The sequence below is a fragment of the Podarcis tiliguerta genome (assembly GCF_965153285.1).
Source record: "Podarcis tiliguerta genome assembly, chromosome: 12".
NCBI lineage: Eukaryota > Metazoa > Chordata > Lepidosauria > Squamata > Lacertidae > Podarcis > Podarcis tiliguerta.
The window spans coordinates 37,036,085-37,061,252 of record NC_139545.1 but is presented as its reverse complement, the minus strand read 5'-3'; the positions used below and the strand labels follow the sequence as shown (position 1 = coordinate 37,061,252).

Sequence of the window (25,168 nt, the reverse complement as noted above, 5' to 3'; positions counted from 1 at the left end):
ATTATTAAAGGCAGGAGAGGTGCTAAATCCCTCCCCCCTCAAATGCATTCAGCGAAATCTAACAGGTGAGGACCCATGGTCCTAACTCAACTTTAGTCAGTGGCAGTGCTCCTGCAGAAAACGACTGTCTTGACAGTGAAGATTTTCTTTAGAGATTACTATCAGGCAACCTCCTGCAGGTTAATTTATATGCCAGTGTGAATATGCCCTGTGCCCCAAGGATCTCTGTTATAAAAATTCCCCATCTATCATAGCCCATATGAGTTTTTGACAGAGTGCAACAAATACAAATTTAAGGACACTTAAAGGCCTTTTAAAATGGTTCAATCTCCAATGCCGAAAACAGTGGTGGTACCTGTGGCCACATTAATGCTTATATATCTCTAAGCCTCCTGCAAGAAACAAATAGTCCAACAGAACCATCAAATAGGCTAAGGAAAACTTTCTCACATCTCCCTGTTGCAATAATTGACTGGGTTGATTTATGGCCCGTTTAGCATCTTTGAAAAGACAAGAATGCAAGAACATGCACACTTAAGGAAAAGCTGACATAGGCTCTCTGTGGCCCAACTTGATTTATTTTGTCAGGAGAGTGGTATATTGCCTGCAGTTTCAAAAATATGTATCTGCTTTGCAGGATGGCGATGAATGAGCCTTTTCTTGAATATTACATACCAAAGGAGCCAAAAGAAACAATCTTTTTTTAATACGAAGTGGGATCCCCACCCATAGCTATCAACTTACAGATTTGAAAATAAGGGACCAGCAGCCTCGAAAATAAGGGATCAGCAAACAAAATAAGGGATTTTCCAGGCACAGGTATGTTCAACTTCTGAGCCCCTCCGAGCCAAAGGCAGAAAGCCTAGCCAGCAGCCAGACGAAGCCTCAAGCGGTGGTTCCCACAGCGCAGCAACCCGGCAGAGGGGACACAGCAAGGAAAACCACCGTCACCTCTCCGCTGGGAAGCGCTGAGCAAAGGCGAGTCCCCAGCAACGCGGCCGATTTGGTCGGCACAAGGCATGCAAGCTCCACCCCCCAGTCGTTCTTAGACTCCTTATTGGGTGAGCAATCTGGCCAAGCAACACAGTTGGAGCCTCCCTCCTCCCAGGCTAGCAGGGAGGGAGGGAGGGAGGGAAAGGAGCTGCTTCCTTTGGAACCCAGGAAATTTAAGGGACATCATCAATAAGGGACAGCAGCGGGACATGGCGCTAGGATAAGGGACTGTCCCACCAAATAAGGGACGCTTGACAGCTATGTCCCCACCCTTTACAAAGAAGAATTCTCAAATAGCTGCCAGTACTTTTGTTTCCAAATCCTGAAGCTGTGGGGCTGCTGGCTGCCCAGCCTCCTGTGCCTCTGTTCAAGGTCCCTCTGCAACACGTAAGACCTTCTAGAAACAGCTTTCTAGAAAGGGATATCATAGGCATATTCTCCTACACCAGGTTGACGCATCAGGGCCACGACAGTGCTAAGCATGGAAGTGCCATCACAGTGTTGATTCTAATGGTCTGTGCTGTGATACGCAGCAAGGACACTGGAAAGGGATGGTCTGTAATCATTAGTCTGCCAACAAAAGGAAGAGTGAATACTAATTTTAACCTTGAAAGCTAAACCAGAGAGCCAAAGCAAAGATGATGGTGCCCAAAGTATTATTAACACACGGTGAGACGTTTTCCTTGGTTTTTAATGAAGGTATCCTATATTTGCTCTAAACTGTGCTGTCTTAATGAAAGGGGAATCTGTACTGTTGAACAGTTACAATTACGTGACCAGCTGGGATTAGTTAATTTCAACAAATTTACGTGACCAGCCGTGTATAGGCTCCTTAATCTCCCTTCAAAGAATGAAGAAACTGCCCATGGGAAATTCCAAGACAGTGAAAACAATGTATGGAATTTTCTTCAAAGCAAATCTATTCCAGTGGTAGCCAGCATGGTGCCATCTATGGGGGTTGCAGCCCCATCAGCCTCAGCTAGTATGAAGGATGATGGTAACTGTAGTCCTACAACATCTGGAGGGAACCACGCTTGATACTGCACGCTGTTCTGATAAGTATTGTTTATTTCAGCCATCTTAGAAAAGCATCTTATGTCCAATTTCTTTGCCTCTTCCAAAGCAAAATAAGAAACAACAACAAAACCATACAATTACTATTCTGGAAAACATGAAGGAGTATCCCATGGAATACAGAATTATACCATCTCCCCCTTTGGGCTAACAGCCACATTTGGCTTTATCGGTTCAAGACAAACAATGAAGCAATGAACAACTGTGGGAGTTGTAAACCAAAATGAAATTATATTTAAATTAACAAACTGAGACTTCATGAGCATTTTGTTTTCTGTTTAGTTAAAACATATATTCGATCTCTTTAAATTTGTTTTCCACTCAATCATCCCCTCCCCTTCAAACACACACACAGGCTTACGTAACATTCATTAGCATGCATTTAAAAAACATACTGGGAATTTGCTGGATCCTGTGGACAACCACAAAGGCATCTGACAGGCCCACCTTCACAGGGTGGTTGGTTGAACTGATCTGTGTCACTGAGACAGGAATCTGCAAGACAAAAATAGACAAATGCCATATGCATACCTATATATAAAATGCTCTCTTCTACATGTACCCTACAATCTAATTGATAGAATCAAATGCTAAATAGAGTCAAAGCAATGCAGTCTGTTGCATCTGAACCCCCACCAATAGGCAGTTGCCCAGTGATGCCAACCTGTAATGGCATTTCTACTCACCAGCACAGCCTTGAATTGCCTTCACGTTATCTAGATTCTCTGTACAGCACCTTTAGGCCTTTTATTTTTCCTTTTAATGAAAGGGACAGCTGGATGGGAGCTGACGAAAATAATACTGAAGTGTACTATGAGATTTGGCTCTGGTTTAGTACTTCAGTTTTGATGGACTTGTTAATCAATCCCTCATAAGTACTTTAGCAATTACAATTTCTAGCCTACCTTTCAGTAATCAACGAGGAGAAAGTAAATTTACTTTGCGCCAGCCAATTATAGGCTCCATTGTCAATTCACTGCAGGGAAGAAACTCGCAAAACCTTGAAGTACAATGAATATTTTTTCCTCAAACAGTTTAGCTTGCTTATTGTGTAAACAGGCTCCTTTTAATGCTGTTTTGCTAACACCTAATACAATTCTGCACACAGAGCCACACAGAAACTATATTACATTGGGAAATGAAATCCGTTTCTATTACTGAATATTTCATAGAAACTCTGTTCACTTTTGTAAGCACTAAAAGTGATAACCCATTTTGGCTAAGAGAGGGAAGTGGACTAAGATAGTGAATCTAAGAATAGTTTTGTTTTAAAGAGCTGTGGTGTCTACTGCAGAAAGCAATCATTTAATCTTTGCATAAGCGGGGACAAAATAATGCTTGTAAGTAGTGCTAATGTTCAGTACTTCAAGTCTTCCACACATAATAAACCACCACTGAAATATCTCTACGTTATTTGGAGTATTTTTTTCTAAATTTTCCTAAGGCGACAACTCTTGCCTGCTCATTTAGGCAGTAATGAGCCACCAGTCATATAATCACCAAGGAGCCATTACAGAAGTTGTAACATTTGCTGCCTTTGCAGAATGTATTGTGGGTGAGGAAGGAAACAGAAAGATAGTTCTGGGATAGAATGTGAAGAGTTTCTTCGGCTACATGAACAAAGGTATGTGATGCTGGAAAGTAGCCAGAAATGGCTGGATCCCATGATGATTTATCTTCTAAGAGACAATAGTGACATTCAAGCATCACAACATGCTTTCATGAACTTTGGGCTCATGTGCTTCCCCTTCTTCCTCTCTTCTTTGCACAAAATGGGACCAGATTTAAACCTTCTGGTCACAGTTTGTAACAAAATGGTTTCTTGTTTCATCTGGATATGCAGAACTTTGCTAGGTAACAAACTAGGATATGGTTTGAACCTGGTTTGTTTGTTTGTTTATTTATCATTACATTTCTATCCCAGCCTTCCTCCAAGAAGCTCAAGGTAGTTCTCCCGCTCCCCATTTATTCTCACAACAACCCTGTGAGGTAGGTTAGGCTGAAAGGCAGTGATCGGCCCAAGATCATATTTGATTAATGAAAACATTCTATGCAAATGCTTTTGACTGTGGTTTGCCTTGTGCATCATCCAGGAATTTCACCTCCAGTGGCACAATAGTTAACCATGGTTAACAATATTTCATACAGGCCACTGTTTCCATTTAATCCAAGAACAAGAAACTGTTGTTTGTAGAAACCATAGTGAAATCAGGATCAAAGCAACTATGGTTTGTTACAAACTTTGGTTGGCCTGCAAAGGCCTGCCCCCATTTAACTGCTCATTTTGGTTCCCCAGAATAAACACAGTGCTCATGTCTGCCTCCTGAGAAACTTTACTGTGAACCATAGGTGTTGCAGAGGAAGAAAGATCAAAGCGCCCACTCCATACCATTAGGTCATGCTGCTGTTTTGGCAAGGGCTGCCTACTGAGAAGAGCGATTGACAGTAGGAAAGTCCCATGAGCAAAGCAGGAGTGAGGAAAATGCAAAGGATGTCAAGAATGACCCAGAGGCTACTGCCAGAGGGCAGGTGAGTGCTGGGACCCAGAAGGCAGGATCTGAGTTGAGGAATCAGAACTGGAGGGACTAAACCAGGTGTCACAGCTAAGGCCCACACAAAGCCAAGCCAGATCCAAAAACACCTTGCTGCCCATAGTCCCAGGCAGACAAGGAAGTCCTTCTGGTCTAGGACAGCTTAATGACAAGTCTTGGTAGGCAGAGCCAATTCACAACCTGAGATCATTTCACAAGCAACATGTTCTTCACTAGCTTGAGAGTATCAGCAAGATATTTCCAAGCTGCAGTTTTGATAACCCACCATGTGGGGCAGAAGCACCCAGAACTAAAGTTTGAGAACAACAGCTCTGGCAGGTCCTGACATTCTGCCTTGTATTTTTAAGGGTGAATCAGCGGTTAATTTTCCTTTTAAAAAACTGGATCTACTATTTATGTTGATGCCGTGAACAGTTGACAAGAAAACCATTACGCTGTGACGAAAAGGCTAGGGCAGCATCTGATGATAGGCAACGGACAAGCTGACAGGAGAAATGATTTGTTTTCATGTTAATATTTATTGGTTGAAACAAAAACTTCCTACTGCACATGAGAGTCATAGAAACCATCCCCAAGAAAATGTTTTTTTCAGTGCCAGCTGAGACGTTACTAGACTTGGCTGGCAGGTGCAAATCAGTAGCAGCTGATGGGGGAACCCAGAGCTCGTCTCCCATCACTGCAGCTTACCTGGGCAGGCCTGGGGTGGGGCGGTGGCAGGGTCAGGACTGCCCAGACACACAGGTGGAGCCAGCCTGGCTTTTCCAACTGGTGCTTCCATACAATCCTGACCTGGTCACCGACCTGGCCCATCCTGGTAAGCTGCCACAGCTCTGTCCAACCACATCAGATTTTTAAAAAAAACATTTATTAAATTTGTATACCGCCCTTCATCCAAAGATCACAGGGCGGTTCACAACATGGAAATACAAAATGAAGACACAAAATACACAATAAGCAAAAGCAAAGCAAACCAGTAACTCCCCCTTCCACATGAGGACCTGTATGGGCAATCTATCTGGAAGATATTTGTATTTTAAGGAGTTGAGTGATCTAACTTGGTCATCTCTTTCTGCCTCTGTTTAATTCCCTTCTCTATCTCTTGTTAAAGTTATTTGATCGTTGAGAGCAGCCTTTAATGTATAATCTGGTGGAAGGAAGAAGTGATAGTGATGGGTAACCTTCTGACCTCCTTTGATGGTAGACACTGTTTGGAGGAATCTGCGGTATTGGAAGAGGGGGGTAGCTAATTAAGAATCTGCACTAGCTAGTCGGGCAAGGCACGTAGGCTAATAAGTTAGCTATCTATAAATCAGATCATTTTTGGGCATAGTTCTGAAAAGCTTGTGCAGGGACTGATCGAAGGGCTGCGCAAACGAAGGCTACCGAGATGTCACTTCACCACTTCTTGAGAAATTCCCAGTGGCAGATTGATGTGCTTGCTTGGTAATGTATATAATGCTTGCTGTTTAGAATAAAATCTTGAACTTTTCACTCACTTGTGTTTGTATTGCTTCTGAATCTCAATAAAAGTACCACCTTGCATAGGGCAAGACAGGACCTCACCTCTTATTTCCATGGGTGCTAAGCTTGTAAGAGGCTTGAACCCTCCAAACCAAATCCAAATCGTATGGGAGAGCACACAGAGCTATTACTGTATTGGCCTGAATATAAGCCGTACCTGAATATAAGCTGCACCTTTAAAATTGGAGGGAGGAAAAGAAAAGAAAACCTTGCTGCTCCTGGCTACATACTTGTGGGGGGGGGGGGGGAGAGCCACGCTGCGTTGCAGGCGGCCTTTCCCTTTCCTTGCTCTCTCCCTTCCCAGCCTTGGGGGAGAGGATGGGGGACTATGCGCAGGGCGGGCGCCGCTTTGCCACGCTCCTGGCACTGTTTGCCCTGTACTCCTGGCTGCATACCGTAAGGTCGCGAATGTAAGCCGCACTTTAACTTTTCACGGTTGGAATTTGAGAAAAAAGTGAGGCTTATATTCAGGTCAATATGGTATATTTAACTAAAAAGACAGTCAAACTGTCACATTAAAGGGCTTAGGGATGCAAGCAGTGAAATATCAGGGCAAGTTAGTACACAATATTTATTCCATAAAATGGGATTGCCGGTTTCCCTCATGCTGTATCTTAGAAGAAGCTGCAGTAATCTTCTCTGATGCTATATTGAACACAAAGAGACTCCCTTGTGAGCAGAGTACTATTTACACCCACTGGATTGCTCTAACACCATCCAAACCCTCCTCTAAGCTTTCCATCATGAAATCAGCTTGGTGCCTTAATGCGATGTCAACTCGCCCAGTGCCAGGGCAGAGGCTGCACAGATACCCAGAAGCCCCTTTGCAGCTCTAGGAAAGGGTTGGGGTGCAACTGCATTCAAAAAGGAGGATTTGGGACCCCCAAATCCTGAATTCAACTAGCTCAGTAATGTTTATTTGCTCTAAATAAAAAGAATCATTGCAAGTAATCTTAAACAAATGGCATTATATCTGCACTCTATATTCAGTTAACAGTCAAAGTAATTTTCTGCACACTCTCTGTTCCTTTTTCTTTCTTGTGGGGAGAATAATTCCTCACTAAAACCTCTAACCACTGTGCCATACCTCCCAATGCTTTTTGCTATAGCTTCTTCATTTCCTGGATTAGTTCTGGAGGCAGATTTGGTATGTGTAAAAATGTTACTGGGGGGCAAGGGAGGCACCGTGTGGTTTTGCCCAGATCTCCCTCTCTCCTGGGATAACCCTGACTGTTCCTGACAGCAATCTCTTAGATGGGCAAAGTGCATCCTTTGAACAGTAGCATCTAGTCTTGGCAGGGAAAAAAGGCTTCTGCGTTAAGATGGCAGAGCACTGGGGCTGTCACTTTTTAAATATTTCAGCTGCTTGAACGGAGCAGGATTTTAAATTTAGCAAATCATTTCTGTGCTTGAACTCACCTCTTTATAGCCAAATATGATACGCCCATCGTTGAGAAGTGTTGCTTGAAATGTGAAACTGCCCAGATTGTAATTATCCTGTAGATGTACGTGATCCCACTGGACAACCAATGCAGTACCTGTCAAGTCCAAAGTCGCGAAGAGGAGAGGAAAATGTCGCCGTAAATTATAGGGTAGCCATTCAGCAGCATCTGATACCATACAAAATGTAACTTTATAGCAATATCATCACTACTCCTACTATTGCTAAATAGGCCTTACAGTAGATAGAGCTTTATCTATTGTTCAGACATGCTTAGCCTACAGAATAGAAGATAACTTGACTGAGGGGTGTTCAAATACACCTCCAAACATCAGCCACCGCCTCAGCAGAAAACAGAAGGGAAGGTGGGTGCAGAATCCCGGCATCCAATGAAATGTGAACATGTTAAAAGGGGGTGTTTTCAATGTCAGAGAGCCCAAGACAGTGCAAACAGGAACTGAGCAGCAAGAAAAAACAGACATTTTCACACGGCGTGGATTTTTGAGGGGCCATTCACTAACATGTTCCATGAACACCCCAAGAGGCATTCAAGCACCCATGGATGCCATGCTGGTCACCCCAACTCTGTGAATTTGTCCAATCTCCTTTAATGCAATTGAAGCCAGTGGCTACCCCTTATCTTGCAACAGCAAATTACAGAGTTTAATTAATACTGCAACTTTGTGAAGAGGCATTATATTTCGTTTAGATCTGTGACTAATGTTGTAGGGTTTGGAGCGGTGATAACAATGATCCTCAAATGAACTATTATACCATCGGGATAATAAATGCCAGATGTGGAACTGCCGCCATCCACAGCTGTGCCACCTGCCTGAATCTGAGGAGAGGTGATGGCCCAGCCAAACCCTTCCTCCATTGGGATCAATTGCCATTTTGGCTTCATCTCTCCTTGTTTTTCTCATCCCTCCCTGTTCCTTCTTCCTCTTGTATCATAGTTTGTAAGACATTGTTTTCCACTGCAAACCTCCCTGAGAGCTTTGACAGAAAGGTGATACAAGAATGAATGAAGATGCACACAAGTGGTCAGGATTGATATTCTGGTACCTAAGAACATGATATATTTATTATGGGCTGCCTGGGCTAGTACCTATACATTGATGCTGGCCTACCAAAAAATTCAAGCTAGTCCTTAGGGGGAAAAAATTCAGACTTAGAAGCCACAACAGGTCAGGGCTGAGTGAAACAATGATGCTACGTTGTTGTTGGTTTTTGTTTTGTTTTTTTAAACTCTCTGTGTGCAATTGTTTAAAATATTGTTTCCTCTAAATCAAAACTGCTCACTTTCTTTCATCATAGGTTTTTCATTGTGTTATTTAGTTCATAACTCACTGCCTATAAAACTTACGGAGGTTTACCAAAATGCTGACACAGAAATGTTAATATTTAAAGCATTCCATTTTCACTCCATCCATTTATTATGCATTATCTACTGCAAGCTTTCAGAGGGGAAGGGTATTAAATAATATACATCATTGGTGGTAAACATTAACTACACCGGCTAAATGGAATCACCATGAATTTATGGATGATGCCCATATTAATAATGGTGTTGAGCATCTTAGTTGCACGTGTCCCACTATTCTTTACGCACATTGTTTGGTTGAATCCCCATGGACCAAACTATAAGTCTGCACTCCTTCTGACCTACCAAGCTGGATGCAGCCTGTTGTTAAGATTTAGACACTGCCCTTCATCTCAGGGCTGCCCTTAGGGTTGTTCACAAGATAAAAATACAAAATAAAACACAAATAGTTAAAACAAAAACAAAGGCCTGGTTGAAGAGGAACCTTTTCACCTGGAGCCTAAAAATAATGAAGGCACCAGCTGAACCTCCCTAGGGAGAGCATTCCACAAACAGGGAGCTACTGCCGAAAAGGCCTGTTCTCGTGTTGCCACCCTCTGGACCTCTCATGAAGGAGGCACAAAGAAGGGCCTCAGGTGATGACTGCAGAGTCCAGGTTGGTTTATATGGGGAGAGGAGTTCCTTGAGGTACTGTGGTCCTGAGCCTCTTCAGGCTTTATAGGTCAAAACCAGCACTTTGAATTGGGCTCGAAGCTAATTGTCATTCAGTGTAGTCAGACCGGGATCAAAGTAATATGCTCAAACCATATTGCCGTGCTGAGCAAAGCCCTGGCATTGTGGCTTACCATGTGCTGGAAACCCCCAGATTTTGCAGTCCTGAATATAAAATTCCTGTTGTGTCTTTTTGTTGGATCAGCAGCATGAAAATGCATTGCCAGGTAACTAGCATGCCCTACAAAAGTGGGGCAAATCCTTTTTTTAATATAAACAAGGGTGACAATGGGCAGCCTTGTCTTGCTCCTTTAGTTATTTTACAATTCTCAGTCAACACATCATTTACTATCAATTTTTCTGACTGTTCGGTATATATTGCCTTGACTCCTCTTATAAAAGTTTCTCCACAGCTCTAAAACTTTAAACATAAAATCCCAGGAGACATCATCAAATGCTTTCTCTGCATCTAAAAACATTAAGGCTGCTTATTTTTCATTCCTCACTTTTAAATATTCTATTATATAAATTATATTCCTAATAATGTCCTCCATTTGTTGCCTTGGCAAGAATCTGGCCTGATCGTGATGGATTACCTCTTTTAATACAGTAAAAGCGGGGCAAATCCTGTTATCGTCCTGAATACAAAAGGCATTGGGTTGTATTCAATCAACTCTCATTCAGTGTAGACCACTTGAAATTACTGGACCTGTTAGTCATGGCCATTAAATGTAAGAAAAGCTTGCTGGGTCAAGCCAGTAACCCATGTAGTCCAGCATCCTGTTCTCACAGTAGCCACCCTGATACCTGTGAGAAACCTGCAAGCAGAACTGAAGCACAAGAGTACTCTTCCTTCCCGTGGTTTCCAGGAACTGGTTATTCAGGAGCATTACTGCCTCTGACTGGAGGCAGAAGATAGCCACCCAACCCTCTTTGAAAGCCAACCAAGTTGGTGCCTCCTGTGGGAGTGAGTTTCATAGTTTAATGATGTGCTGTATGAATAAGTATTTTCTTTTATCTGTGCCCAAACTTCCAACATTCATCATTGTTGGATGTCAACATGTTCTAGTGTTACGAAAGAGGGAGAAAAACTTCTTTCTATTCACTTTCTCTGTGCCATGCATAATTTTATAATCTTTATCATGTCACTTCTTACTCATCTTTTCTCTAAACGAAAATATTCCGAAGGTCTTTAATTTCAACAGGTCTACTCTGAGTAAAGAATAGCTGAATGCAACTCCTCTTTAGTAAATATATAAGAGTTTATTTCAGGCATTTGCTTGCAAAAAAAATGCCTTCTGGACTCTGAACTGACTCATTCCCTCACAGCATATGCTTTGATTCACATCTCAACAAGTTTTCATTGTCAGAGTGACCTAACGACAACTCAGAATGGGTCAGTGTGATTCAAGCTCAATGCACCATGGAGAGTATCTTAAAGCATCACGATAACAGTTCAACAACAACACGCTGTAATTTATTCTTGTTTCTTACCAGCACTTTGGCGGAAATAAAAAAAGCAAGTCATTTAAGGGGGGAAATTGAAGTATGTTCATTATGTTATCTCCAAATGGAACTTTCACAATCTCGCTGCATAAATTATTTCACTGCATAGCGCATCACTGGATAGTGTGAAACAGACAGACATGTTTGCAATTTACTTTCTGAATATTGATCGGGTTGCTTCTATTTTATTTAAAAGCAATTCTTCCATACAAATATTCATTTTGTCTCGCAAATATTTGGTTATTATGCATATGCAATATGTGCATATATCGGTCCACAAAATTATATAGCCTATTTGGTGATTTGACAAGAGATAGATATATATTCATCTCCTGGTAACGAAACCTGAGAGTACATTCCTTGACATGATGTTGCCACTAGAGACTCAGGAGGCCTCACTGTCGAAGATTGCCTATTTCCAGCTCCAGTTGGTTCACTGACTATGGCTGTTGTTGGACCAAGATAAGCAGGTATCAGCAATTCATGCTCTGATGACTTTGCACTCAGATGACATGGGGCTGCCCATGAAAACTATCTGGAAGCTACAGCAAGTTTAGAATGCTATTGGCATGTCATTAGCTGGGGCAGCAAGATGGGTGAATATAACAGCAACCCTAAAAGCACTGCATTGGCTTACAAAGAATTACAGACACGTATTCAAAGTGGTAATAATTTATAAAACCTGAAATGACTCAAGCCCCAAGTGCCTCCTCCAATAGCCAACTCGATCCTTATCTTGACCAGTGTTCCCCATGAGGATTCATTGTGGGGGAATTTGGTAGAGATGGGCATTTTGGGTAGTGGGGCTTCAACTTTGGAGGGATTCAGGCAAGATTTTCACCAGCCTTGTATGTATGTGTTCCACCACTGTGCTGCCTCTTGGCTCCTCTTTTCCTGGTATGCTGTGATTCAACCTTCCTGAGCTAATTAACCTAGTTTCGCCATTATGCCCAAACTGGGAAACTCCAGTTATCAGGATCGGAACTAGCCAGGATCTTAATCCATGGCTAGAAGGTGGTTTAAAGAGCTTGAGAAGGTACTTAGGAAAGGGCAGTGCAAGGCTGGCCCCCACAGTTAGAAAGATAATCAACATCCCAGATTAATAAGCCAATATATAGGTATCCATGCAAAGGACAACATTCTATTATATAAAATTCTGTACTAGGTATTTGACCTTCGGGAGCTAAGGCTTATTAGATTATTATATAGGAGCACTTTGCACACCATCTTGATGAGGGTTATTAACCTCAGGCATGCTCTACCTCTGGGTGAAAAATGACTCTAAGAATACAAAATGGTTCCTATTTAATATACTGATGGTACCAGAGGGAACATATCCTTTTGGAAGACTAGAGGGTTGTCTTTTTCAGCTGATGAAGTTAATTGAGATTCATGACTAAAGTCAGATTTAGGACTTTAGCAGCTTGGGTGGATTACAATATTGGATAATGTTTGCCAACAAAATCTACCAATAACATTTCAAACCATGGTATTTGACTCAGATGGATGGCTAGCCGGATGAATCAAACTTCTGAGAGCTAAATATGATAAACCGTCTTCTGTGTTTATTTTCCTACAAAGGGCAAAAAAAGAAGAGCTAAAGGATAATCTGGCAGAAGGATTAATACTTACCATTATCAAAGTATCTGACAGTCGAGTTTCTTGACACACTAGGGTCAAAGTTGGCCATCAAAGGTGCAATGTATTGCGTAGCTGTTAGCATTCGATGCACAACTTCCCCTGTATATATAAAGCCTATAATAAAGAAACAAAAGAGCAGAATCATGTCAACCACAGCTGAAAAGTTAATACATGCCAGAGTTAATTAGGTGCTGCCAGAGCTTCAAAGAGTTACTGAAGGAAAATTAATCTCATCACCAGGTTTTAATAATGAATCAAAGAATGGCAAAAGAATACAGAAAAAAACACCATAAAGGCCAAGAGAAGAATAGATTCCCACGAGGAACAAAAGTCAGGGGCCATATTGATAGGGAAATAATTCAGGCCAGTGTTGGGATCTTCAGGTCACTTTTGAGAGGTGGGGAGAACATAAAGCCTGTTGCTAACATTATGTGGAAGATGAAGAGTCTTTCTGGTTTATACTTCTGTCTCTTACACTGCAATTCCATGCATGCTTGCTCACTCTGTTCCATGGGGCTAATTTACTGATAACTCTGTAAAGTGCACAGTATTTATTTGCGAGTGTGTTTGCTAATTATTCCATCATCAAGCTCATAAAGCATTTGCCCTATTCTGCTTTAAATTCTAGCTCACAGTCATATCTTGAATTGTGCAGAGATACAGAATTTCTCTTAAGAGCTTTTGTGTACTTGGCGTTGAGCAAGCCCCTTGTGTTGCAGTTCCTAAGCGCCCAATAACCAGCTGGCTGAAATGCTGTGCAAGAGCTTTTCACAAGTGGGTGGAACAACTCACCTATCAGCTGTTTGATATCATAATGATGTCACTCGATTGACAGGTGGCTTGTCCCATCCACCTGTTCAAGTTGGTGGGCACAAAGTATACATACTGCTATCAACACCTGTTGTCAGATTGCACTTGCTGTTTCATTGAAAGCAGGGATGGGGAATGTGTAGCCCTCCCTCCCTGATGCTGTTGGACTACAGCTCCCATCATCACTGACCATTGGCCATGCTGGCTGGAAGTGATGGGAGTTGGAGCTCATCAACAGCTAGGGAAGATCAGTCCCCCTGCCCTGGTCTAAAGCAGCACAGTCGCATCTGACCAATGCTGCAGATGGATTCACTAGGTAATACATTTTCTGCTCTCTCAGTAAATGTTGCACTGTGGATTGCTGCCACCCCCGCTCCAAAGTTACAGGAAGAGATAAAAAGAAAGGGAAAGTAACAAGATGGATAACTGCAAGCCAGGAAGCATTTCTGGGATCAAACGTCAACTCTAGTCATGCTTCAGTACAACTTGGAAAGAAACACAGGGTAAGTTCAAAGCATCCCACAGACTCAAAGCTTGAATGGACTCCCGCTGAACAGGATATTTTATCATTTTCACTAATACCCTGAGTAAATCGCAAATGTAAACCAAGCATATTTTTGAATAGGCTTGCACAGACATTTGGCAAGAGCTGGCTTATACTGTCTATGACCCAGTTTTCTGATGGTTACATTTGCTCTCTGTTGATTCATTGTGGCCCAGCAAGAATGTTCCAAACCTACAGTTTCCTGAACTACTTAATCTTTCCTTTGTGGGAGGGGTTTGGCATTTCCGGAAAGACTCCACAGCTTGAAACATAAGACACTGTCTTCTCAACTGCCTGAGTAAATTAATCAAGTTACAGCATGGAAAGTTATTAAAGAGGGGATTTAAAATGGTATCGTATAGCTTTACAGAAAGCCTTTAGACCAGGAAAGAAAAAATTATGAAAAGCACGGACTGATTAGGGATGACTTGCTGATACAAGTGCATTTGCTTTTTTGGTTTTTCTTTACTGTTTTATCATGTGTTTGCTGCCCTGGGGTCATTTGAGAGGAAGAGTAGGTTATAAATGTAATAAATTATATTCAATAAATAATAATGATGATGATGATTCTAACAGTAATAAATAACAACCACTACTACTGCTTTTATTTTTATTACGTAGCATGATAAAAAGTACTGTCCCTCGTTCTGCAACATAATAAAACAGAACAAAATGCATGCACCCAATGATATAGGATTCTACAGTAATTCTTACATTTGATGATTCAGATCCAAATAACACATGAGTTGTTCTGCTTGCCCAAGACAGATCCAAGTGTCTCAGCAGCCCACCACAATACATGTCAAATAAAACATGAAGTCATAGGGAAGGGCCATAGTTCAGTGGTAGAGTACAGTGGTACATCAGGTTAAGTACTTAATTCGTTCCGGAGGTCCGTTCTTAACCTGAAACTGTTCTTAACCTGAAGCACCGCTTTAGCTAATGGGGCCTCCTGCTGTTGCCACGCCGCTGGAGCACGATTTCTGTTCTCATTCTGAAGCAAAGTTCTTAACCCGAGGTACTATTTCTGGGTTAGCGGAGTCTGTAACCTGAAGCGTATGTAACCCGAGGTACCACTGTACATGCTCCAGTAAACCCAGAGAGTGCTGGTAAGCAACCCTGGAAAGCTGCTTCCAATCCATGCTGACAATACTGATCCAGATGGACCAATGGTGTGGCCTGGTGTAAGGCATCTTCTCATGGTCCTTATTTCTTTTGAAACTGAGGGGAGGCAGTTTGTGATAATGGCATGGAAGTCAATCATGGTGGTGGTGGTGGGCATTTAGAAATCTTACTTGGTGTACCCAAGCTGCTCGGTGTGCCTGGTCTCTGTATCCCAGACAAACCATTAGCAGCCTCAGTTTTGGGGCCTGCTCATCCTTCACACACTTGTCCTCTCCCCACTTGCATGCATTTGATGAAGTGGACTCTAATCAATGAAAGCTTATGCTGTAAAAGAACCAAACTGTTACCCATCTCCCCGGATTCCCTGCATTGTTTTTATTTTGTCAGTTTCTGAAAAGCAATATCCTTGCACCTCTGGGCTAGTGTACTGAAGCATGAGTGCATTGCTTGAAGAACCTTTCTTCTCTCTTGTGAATCTGCCTGTCTAGTAAGGTTGGCTGTTGCAGCCCTCTGACATGTGCCATTGCCTTCTGAGGCAGAGTTGGTGGCTTTTTCTCTGGCGGCACCTTGCCTTCCTGCTCTAGGAAATTTAAGTTCTTTTCCCCCTTTTACTTGTGTTCCAATGGCAACTCAAAAATTCCTTTTCTGAACAAGCGTTTGATTCTGTCGCTGCTTAATGTACCAATTTCAAATGCTGCTCTTTGCTTTGCTGCTTAGTTTTGTTAATTTGTGCTTTAACAAATGGAATAATGCCATGTTTATATAGTTGCTTTCTTTTGAGTGAAGAGAAAAGCAGGGTGTTGTTACTTTTTTTTTAAAAAAAAAGAAGTCGTTGTGAGGTCTCCTTGTTCTGCTCAAAGTTGATTAGGTTGTCTAGGAATCGCTGGATTGAAAAAATGACCTTATTTAAAATGTATAGGAGTTTTTGCATTGACTTAATACTGTGAAAGCCTAAGTTGGTAAGGCTCCACAGCCTCAGACTCATATTTCAAGCCTACCTAGGGAAATCAGCTGTTTGTCAAAAAAGACTAATTTACTTAATATAATTTAGATAGTGCTTGGTAGAACCATATGTTAAAAGCTCTGGCTAACACAAAGGTCAGTGCTTAATTAGCTGGAAAAGAAATTGTCTGTCAGTGATGACAGCACAATGAAAGGTTTTGTATGACAGAGTCTTCATCTGGGCAAAGCTTGCATGGCTCTTTGAGCACGGAAGCCGATTTGATGTTATTGGACAGGTTGCAGCAGCATATAGAGTAGGCCGATAAGTGCACAGAGTGCCTTTTAAGAGATTCGAGGTCACTTCCTCCTCTCGTCCTAGGGCATTTGGAGACAACAACCATATTGCTTAGAAAATCACTAAATCTTACAGCTTTCCTCTCAGCTTTCCTCTGAAAATGCATTAGTCAGCAAAAACGGGATATAAGAGATGCACTCAAACCTTCCAGTCTCTTCAAATTTTATCATCTTTCCAGTTATTACTTAAGCCAAGAAAGTGTGAAGGCCCTTTGGGAGGAAAGGAGGGGTATAAATTTTAACAAATAAATAAATAAGCACATTTCTATCCAAAAACAATCGCACCAGGACACAGAGTGGCTGACCTGGCCTATTAGATAATTCTAAATTACAGCCATATCTTATTAATTTTATCAGATACCAGACCTACAACATGGCTGGAGCTGAGGTCCACAAGAACCTTCTCCTGCTTTCAGATAGGCTGGCTGAATGCAGAAAATTCACAGGTGCTCAGCATAGCAAACTACCATCTCCACCAACTGCTAACATGCTGAAGCTGAACAAGCTGCTTGTTTGAATCAAGCTGTTTGCCAAAGACAGACCTCTACTATATTAGGAAGTGCATCAGAGGTCCTACTGCCCCTCATATCTCCACATCCATTTGAGCACATAACTCCAGTTCTGAAAAGCCTGCACTGCTTTGCACTCTACCAGGCCAGCCAGATTCAAGGTTCTTGGCTGAATTTTATAAGGCCATTAACAACTTGAGTCCAGAATACCTCAATCTAGGATTTGTCCTAGATCATGGTCTGTGAGGGCCAGCAGTCTGGAAATAAATAGATACCACTGATGCTGACATTTCTACTGTAAAAACACAGGTTGCCAAGCAAGGGAGCAGTCAAACCCATAAGCAGGTACAGGGTTACCTGAGACTACTGCAATCTCAGCTCTGGCTGTACCTGATTGACAAACATCTCAGATTGAGGAGCCAAGCCAGAGTCAGAGGTTTATAAAACCCTCACCACCCCCACCCCCAGTTCTTGCAAAATTGGCATTTCTACTACCACTTTCTGGCTAATGCTTGTATAAGCATTAGGGATAAAAAGGGGGGAAAGTAAATTTAAGAAGTTTAAAAGTTGGTAAATATAACCCAACTTGTTACATTTAAGGCTTGACCTTTTTCGGGGAGAGGAAGCAGTAAATGGGGCCTACTAAAATGACAAGATTGCACACTTATGTTGCGGTACACAACCTATGTAATTTTGTTTTGGCTACTCCATGCTCAGATAACCAGCAGAATGTGTGTCACCACACAAAAGGGATGAGTTATAACAGAGGATGTTCTCTAAAGGACCAACACATAAATGGACTGAAAAGAAAGAAAAACGGGGGGAATTTTATGTAGGCGTTTCCTGCACTATTTTTCCATAATAGAGAGGAGCTGCCTTGAAAGCAGAGCAGTGAGGTGTAAATTTAAAAATCTTTCTTCTCTTTATTGGTGAAACTGCACATTAAGGGTATACTATTGCTATTGCCAGCATGCTGTTCTGCTGCACCAAAGGACAAAAACACAGGAATCATAGAATAGTTAGAATCACAGAACTGTTGTCAGGGACTGGGCAGACGAGGAATGGTGGAGACCGCCTCCCCAGCCTGACCCTTCCAGAGAAGAGGAAACAGTTCAGAATTGCAACAGGGGTTTGAGGGAGGCCACAGCTCAGAGGAAGATGAGGGGGGAAAGTTGGGAAATAAGGGGAGAGGAGGAGGCAGAGCCAGAGCAGCAGCTGGCTGACACGTTGTCACTAGAAAGCATTCCAGACCCACCAGAACCCGGCGAGCCTTAAAAGTAGGAGAGCAAAGAGTTCGAAGACAGAGGGCATTAAGCGGCACCCGTAGAGGAGGTGATGACGATGACGACAAATGATGAAGCGGGATGGAGATTCACTCAGAACAACAGCATTATCCAAGAGGCTGTGTTCCAAAGCCTCTCTCTATAAATACTGAATAAAAAGCGGATGGTAAGAAACTTTTCCTTGTCTTTGTACGTTCCTGGGCAACTGGCTGTGGGAGTTGCTTGCAGCTGCCTGACAACTGTAGAACTGGAAGGGACTACAACAGTTACTTAGTTAAGTGGTTTTCAACCAGTGTGTCATGGCACCCTGGGGTGCCTTGAATGATGGTCAGGGGTAACACTGGTCTCTGTCCCTCTTTCCTTCCCTCCCTCCTCTGATGCCCTCTTGCGTCTCTGCCTCCCAAAGGCTTGTACAGCTGTTTATTGCAGCAGCCCTAGCTATAAGCTCCGCAGGCTCTTTGGGGTGGGGTGGGGGGCAGCTCAGAGACCAGGGACGGCAGCAGCAGGACTGCCAAGGAGAGGGGAGGGCAGAGGAGGCTGAGGGAACACTTCACAAGGGAGAGTGTTCAAAAATGTGTGAGAGACTGCCAGCTCTGCAGGCAAGGGGTGACACAACTGGGCTCCTGAGCCCCACAGGGGTGCTGCAGAAAGAATGTAGTTGGTCAAGGGAGCCGTGGACTCAAAAAGGTTGAAAACCTCTGATCTAGTCCAAAATCCCTGCAATACATGAATCCTTTGCCCAACATGAGGCTCAAACCCATGACCCTGAGATTTAAGAGTCTCATGCTCTGCTGACTGAGCTATCCCAGCAGTATCAAACTTATGAGGAAGGACCATAACTCAGTGCTGGAGTATCTGCTTTGCATGCGGAAGTTCACAGATTCAGTCCTAGGCATCTTCACCCTGGACAGCTGCCATCATTCAGTACAGCTAACACTGAGCTCAACAGACCAATGGTCTGGCTACATACAAGGCAGCTTCCTGTTTCCTATAGTTGCTAGACTGCTTTCCAAGGATGGGTGCCCACCTACAACAGCAGATGAAGGAACTGTTTAGTCTAAACAAGTACTGTTAACATCGCAATTATATTATGTTGATCTTTTCTAATGGAATATACTGTTTTGCGCTCAACCACTTCAAAGTGGTAAGAAGTGCTGTACACCACCTTCTGAAATGCATTGAATTGAAGCAGTTTTGAATATTTATTATGTCCTTCTGAGTTGTTTATTTACCAACCCTCAGATTTAGCAGGGATTGTGTGTGCAGCAGAAGCAAAGATGAGGGCAGGAGGCACTCATCTTAAAGCAGCGTAAGTTTAGCTTAAACCAGCTCTCAGCACAGTAAATTGCATTTTGCTTTTTGCAAAGAATTACAGCCAGCCAGTTAAACCAGCTACTGATCCTGCTGATCCAGAACAAACTCGCTGTTTGGTGGAAATCAACTGAAGAACTCTACCAGAAACCAAGAAACCAAGTTGTGCCCCAGGAGACTTGCTGCTGATTTCAGTGAACTTCTCATTTCACAAAACTGTGAGGATTACTTTCTATGCCATGTTTTTAAACCAAGTATATGATTACAGTTTTCCCTGATACCGAGAGGACGTTTTCTTGATGACTAATGGCATGAAATCAGCCACCTGTTCACTTCTGTAGGATTTATTTCTAAGGAGGTAGCTTAAAGCTGCCTTGTGATGTGTGAATAAGCACAAAACAAATTTGTATACAATTTCATTTTTGATCTCGTATGCTTTTTATACTTATCAGCCACGTTGGGTTAATACACTTCTCCTGGCATAAACCCACATTACTTCTTCATTCAAGTTATACAGCATCCTGATACAGTATTGCATCAATGGCATCAGGCAATTCTTGTTGAAATGCTACACATTACGTACAATAATACTGTATTAATGTATAGCATGCAAATTATATGTCCAATAGTATTTTGAGCAATGCTGATAATATTCCACAATTAGGGATACAGCCAGTTATAAAAATTGAAGCTGGAATGTCAAATGCGCACTTCATAACGAAATCAAAGCTTAAATACATAAACATTAGTAAGATGCATAGAATTCAAAATGGATTTTGAAAGGCTCATTGTAATGTTTTTAAAAGGAAGATGCAGATGAAATATATTTTAAATGGTATCATTAAAATTACAGTTCAGTAGACATTTATGATCAAATAATGGTACAGCTTGACTTTCAGCATGCTTATTTTATGTCTAAACCTGACTGGAATCCACATAGTGTAGCAAAGAAGAAGGCAATGCATACAAAGTCTGGGTATTGAGATAACATATATATTTGGTTTTAAACCACAATGTCCAATCTCCTGTGAAACTTCTGTTGTTAAGAGCAGACAGGCACAGTAACACACGTTTAACTACTTAGATTAAACTTCCAGTCTAGAGATTTCAAGCTATAAAAAAACCACCACAAACTTTTTAATCTGAAAATTAACTACCATGTTGATAAGTGGGAGCCTTAAAATAATCTGCACCATTTATGTCACATTGCAAGACTGTAGTTTTCCCTGTTATATTCATTGTCAGACATTCACCCAGTCATTCTAGAGAACAATGGTGTTTTTGTGGACAGAACTCTCTTTATAAAAGGTTAGAACTCAATAGCAGCCCTACTCATATGGGTGGTTTGCCAGCTTGAGCCTGCGCTGATGAATTTGCTGCAAGTTCAGTGCAAGACCATGTTACATTAGTAGGGTGCCTCATTCGGCCTAATTCTTATTCTCTCTAAATGACATTGCCTTTCCTCTTCAATAATTCCTTCTCCATCCATCCAGTAGCACTAGACACAGTGAACCTGCTGAGAATGTGGCTTTTTTTTTGTCCTGGAGCGGGGATCACAGAAGAACTCAGCCAAGACTTTTAAGCGTAATAGGGAAATGAGCAAAAAGGAGCACCAGGGGAATAACATTCACTGGGAATCACACTGCACACATTCATTAAACAAAGGCAAGAAACGTTCTACCAGTGCTTAGTTTGAAGGATTCCCTATCAAGAACAGAAAACAAATATTTAGACAAAATATTATTCTCACTTTACTCTAGTTGATCAAAATCAATATTTTGTAATGTTAGAAGCAAACAATTATTACTTTTATATAGTTGGTGTATTTATTATTTTGTTGTTGCTTCAGCAAGGAATTTGGACTTCACTCCTACGGAAGGACTGCAATTTTGTGCTCGACAATGCAGCCCTGGAGGAGTGCCATCACCGTTATAATTACACTAAGATTAGTGAGTTGGGGAAACAAAAAGACAGAAATGATTCCACATCCCTAAGACAATATAAGAGTGTATAAGAAAAGAATAATGAGCTTGGGCCTCGCACTCTAATAATGAGCTTGGGACTTGCACTCAAGATCAGGGAAGGAGTGAAGCAAAGTCTCCCACGCTCTCTTATATTGCTTTATTTCTGGACAGGCTAGAGATTCCTTTTGCTTTCTTTCAGCTGACTAGCACTCCATTTATAAACCTTTTTGCCTGGCCAGCAATGCCCACAGAACATCCTTGCAACGCCAGCATACAGTCACCACTTGTGATGGGGCAACCCTTAAGCACTGAGTCTTTGCATTGTGCTATAAAGCTGGAGTCTACATTCTTTTTCCCCTCTCTTTTGAGAAGGATGCCTCTGACGAAAAAGCACACGCAGGCCACATATATATGAAGGGTCAGTATGCCAGCCAGCCAGCCAAATACCAGCCTATTTGTTATTTATTTATTTGCACACTTTCATGGAACATATCAAGGTGCATTGCAGGGTGGATTTGATTTAAATCAAATCAAGTAAGACTTGATTTAAACCATTTTTATTTTATTTTTTACAGAAAGGCATTCTTGCTGGTATGACCTTAATATTTACAACCAGATGAAGGCTTCATTTTTGGAATAATAAATTTTCAGAGTAGTTTTTACAGTTATATCAAAAAATACTGATTTGGTTATACTATTAGCAATACATAGACAGATAATTATGAAATTATTGTGAGGTTTCATAAGTTAACTGTTTATATTTGGACAACTTTTTTGCTGTACTTTCTTGGAAGGAGAAAAATAACCATTTCCTTAATAACAATTTAAGCTATTTATTTAACTAAAACAATAACATCATAGCAGATGTATCCATGTTTGTTAACTGATGTGGTTAAACATTTTTTTTATTAAAAAAAACAACTTAGACTGATTTTCAGCACACATGAAAAACTTAAAACAAATCCTTATTTCCTGATGGCCTTTGGATTATAATGTATCTTAAATAGAAAACTATATTTAGAAAGATTTTTTCCTCCAAAAACATTTTATTTTAAAAATCCAATTTAAATTAAAAAAATCTGTTTTTTTATTTGTTTTTTAAATCATTGATTTTTATCCACCCTGATTACAGTATATAAAATACAATAAAAACTGTCTATAAATATCTACAGAACATAATTAAAGACATTGATAAAATGTCAGTAAATACTGGTAGACTCAAGGGGGGGGGTCATACTGTGAAGGCCTATCTAAACAGTGCAGTTCTCAGAAGATGTCTGAAAGACGGCAGGAACAGCTCCTACCACACTAAACCAAACCACAGGAGGGTGGGGAACCACCAGAAGTGCCCCATTAGAGGATCTCAGTAATTGAGGTGGAGTATAAGGGATCAGATAGCCTAGAAGGGCTCTGGGACCCAACTTGTTTAGATTTGGTCATTAACCCAAGAACCCTGTACCTTGCTCAGTAGCAAATCAATCAACTGATCAATTGTCAACCTATTATCTGAGTGTTGTCAAGTATCATCAGATATTCCAACGGTACTGTGTAGGAGAACAGAACAGTGTATGTTATATAGTCTGTCCTGCCCCTTTAGTTTGTTTGGTGCTCTCAGGTACAGTGGAGGACCGTGTTCTTCTACCATTAGTGAAGTAAAATTAAAGTTTCAGGGTACATAATGAGGACAAGGCACTGTCCTCCCTTTACCTCAGGCAGCTAAATGTCCACTTCTCATATATGCATCTCATCTCTGAAAGCGGATGCCGCAATAAATGTGTTAGTCATTAAGATGCCACAAGAGAACTTTCTTGTTTTCTTCTTTAATGTAGAATTAATTGAGCTCACTAGCTGTTTAAAATACTTAAAAAAGAAAGGGGAAACCCATTTATTCTTATTGAATAAAATGATATGCAGAAAGTGCAATATGTAAAGTCATTTTCATCTCTCCATTATGGGAATAAATAAATCTTTTATTTTCTCCATACAGCAGCAAAGGCAGTAACGAGTGCCAAGGGTATGTGGTTAGCAATGACAAGTTGGCTTGTAAGTTAAATGTCAGGATTCAGTATTTGAACCAGTTGGTGTCTCAAATCCTTCACAGTTGTCACAAGGTCCCTGTGCTATTTGATAATTTAGGCAACCTTACATGCAGCCTCCCTTTTCTGGCATTTATCTGACGGGGTCAGTTTGCAGTTTGTGAATCCCCTGACGCTTTTAACATTACTACTTGTTAGCCCTGCTAGACAGACAACTTGGTTGAATAAATATCAGTCAAATCCCCTGTGGGCTAAGAAGCAAGTAGGAAGACCGGATTTGTATGTCTACAACCCAGTATGGTAGGAGTGTATAGAAGAACAAATGGCTTAATAAGCATTCAAGGCCTTTACCGTGATGGTTTATCACACACATGTTCAGTGTACTGCTTTATGCAACCTGAAGGCCATTTCGGGCAAACAGCAGGACAAATGACAAACGTGTGTTAATTGCTCTACAACCATGCTCAGAATGCAACTAAGAGCACACTTGTATACTGTCATCCTTCCACTAACACTAACCCGGGAGCAAGCTCCATTGAGTAAGCATGCAAGATTTCAATGTAATTGTGCAACGACAGAAGGAACATTGGAAAGAGATTGCATTTAGTTCTACAGATGAAACTTCAACTAGTAGCAAAAGCAGAAAATGACTGGGGAAAGCCTTCCACGAGAGATAGAGGAACAAGTTCCAGCAATGCTTCATGGCCTTCAAATACCACGTGACTCTCCTTATTCCCATGCCAAATGTGGGCAATGTAATCATATGGTAAGTTACAAGCAGTGGCAAAGCATCCGTGTTACCTTCCAAGGGAGTACTATGAAATTAGAGGGTGTGTGCAGGGCTGTTTCCACTTCCCCAGTCAGAGTGCAGGTTACAATGTACTTATGGCTAGACTTAACACAGGGTAATTGTGGCATGTAGTTATGGCACATTTGCCGCAAAACCCCATTTGCTTTCCATGCAAAGAAAACATTTGTTTCGTGAAGAAACCGAGAGCCTTCTTAGGCTTAGGAACTCACATCGTAAGAGCTGATCAGTTAACCACAGTTAAAATATCAACAGCAGGCTAGGCGATCGTACACCAAGTGATGGAGGATAAGGCCCTCAATGGTCAGGATAGCTACAAATTAATTCAAGTATCAGAGAGTGTGTGCTCTTAATGTATTTCTGGGAAAGACATGTGGGAGAAGGCCATTGCTTGCTGGTTGACCATAGTAGGATTAAAATGCTGAACTAGACGGGCCTTTCATATGATTCTGCAGAGCTCTTCTTTATATGCAGATGCAGAAATCCCTCCTTCCCAACCAGGATTTTTTCAACAGATTTTGGAGTTAACAATAATCTTGTGGAAAGTTTGGTTAAACCTAAACTTTTTAGAAGAAGCAGCAGCATGAATTCACTATGGAAAGGGAATGTTTCATTCCACTGATGCTTCCAGTAACTTAACCACAATTAAGAAACATGTGCACTGTTCCACCATAAGGCGTTCCGGACGCCATACCTTTGGCATGCCCATCCCTCCTCAC

At 41.5% G+C, this 25,168-nt stretch overlaps 1 protein-coding gene across 2 annotated transcripts in view; it reads right to left on the bottom strand.

Moving 5' to 3' along the window:
* PLXDC2 (plexin domain containing 2) overlaps nucleotides 1–25,168 on the bottom strand; it is a 226,760-nt gene that overhangs the window by 40,135 nt on the left and 161,457 nt on the right. For both annotated transcript variants that reach the window (XR_014503673.1, XM_083406568.1), the window contains 3 exons: nucleotides 12,755–12,877; nucleotides 7,560–7,678; nucleotides 2,463–2,562 (listed from right to left, as the gene is read on the bottom strand). Coding sequence is in view for 1 of the 2 variants with exons in the window: in XM_083406568.1 (XP_083262694.1) it covers nucleotides 2,463–2,562; nucleotides 7,560–7,678; nucleotides 12,755–12,877 (342 nt within the window). In the remaining variant the exon portion in view is untranslated. The remainder of the gene's footprint in view (nucleotides 1–2,462; nucleotides 2,563–7,559; nucleotides 7,679–12,754; nucleotides 12,878–25,168) is intronic.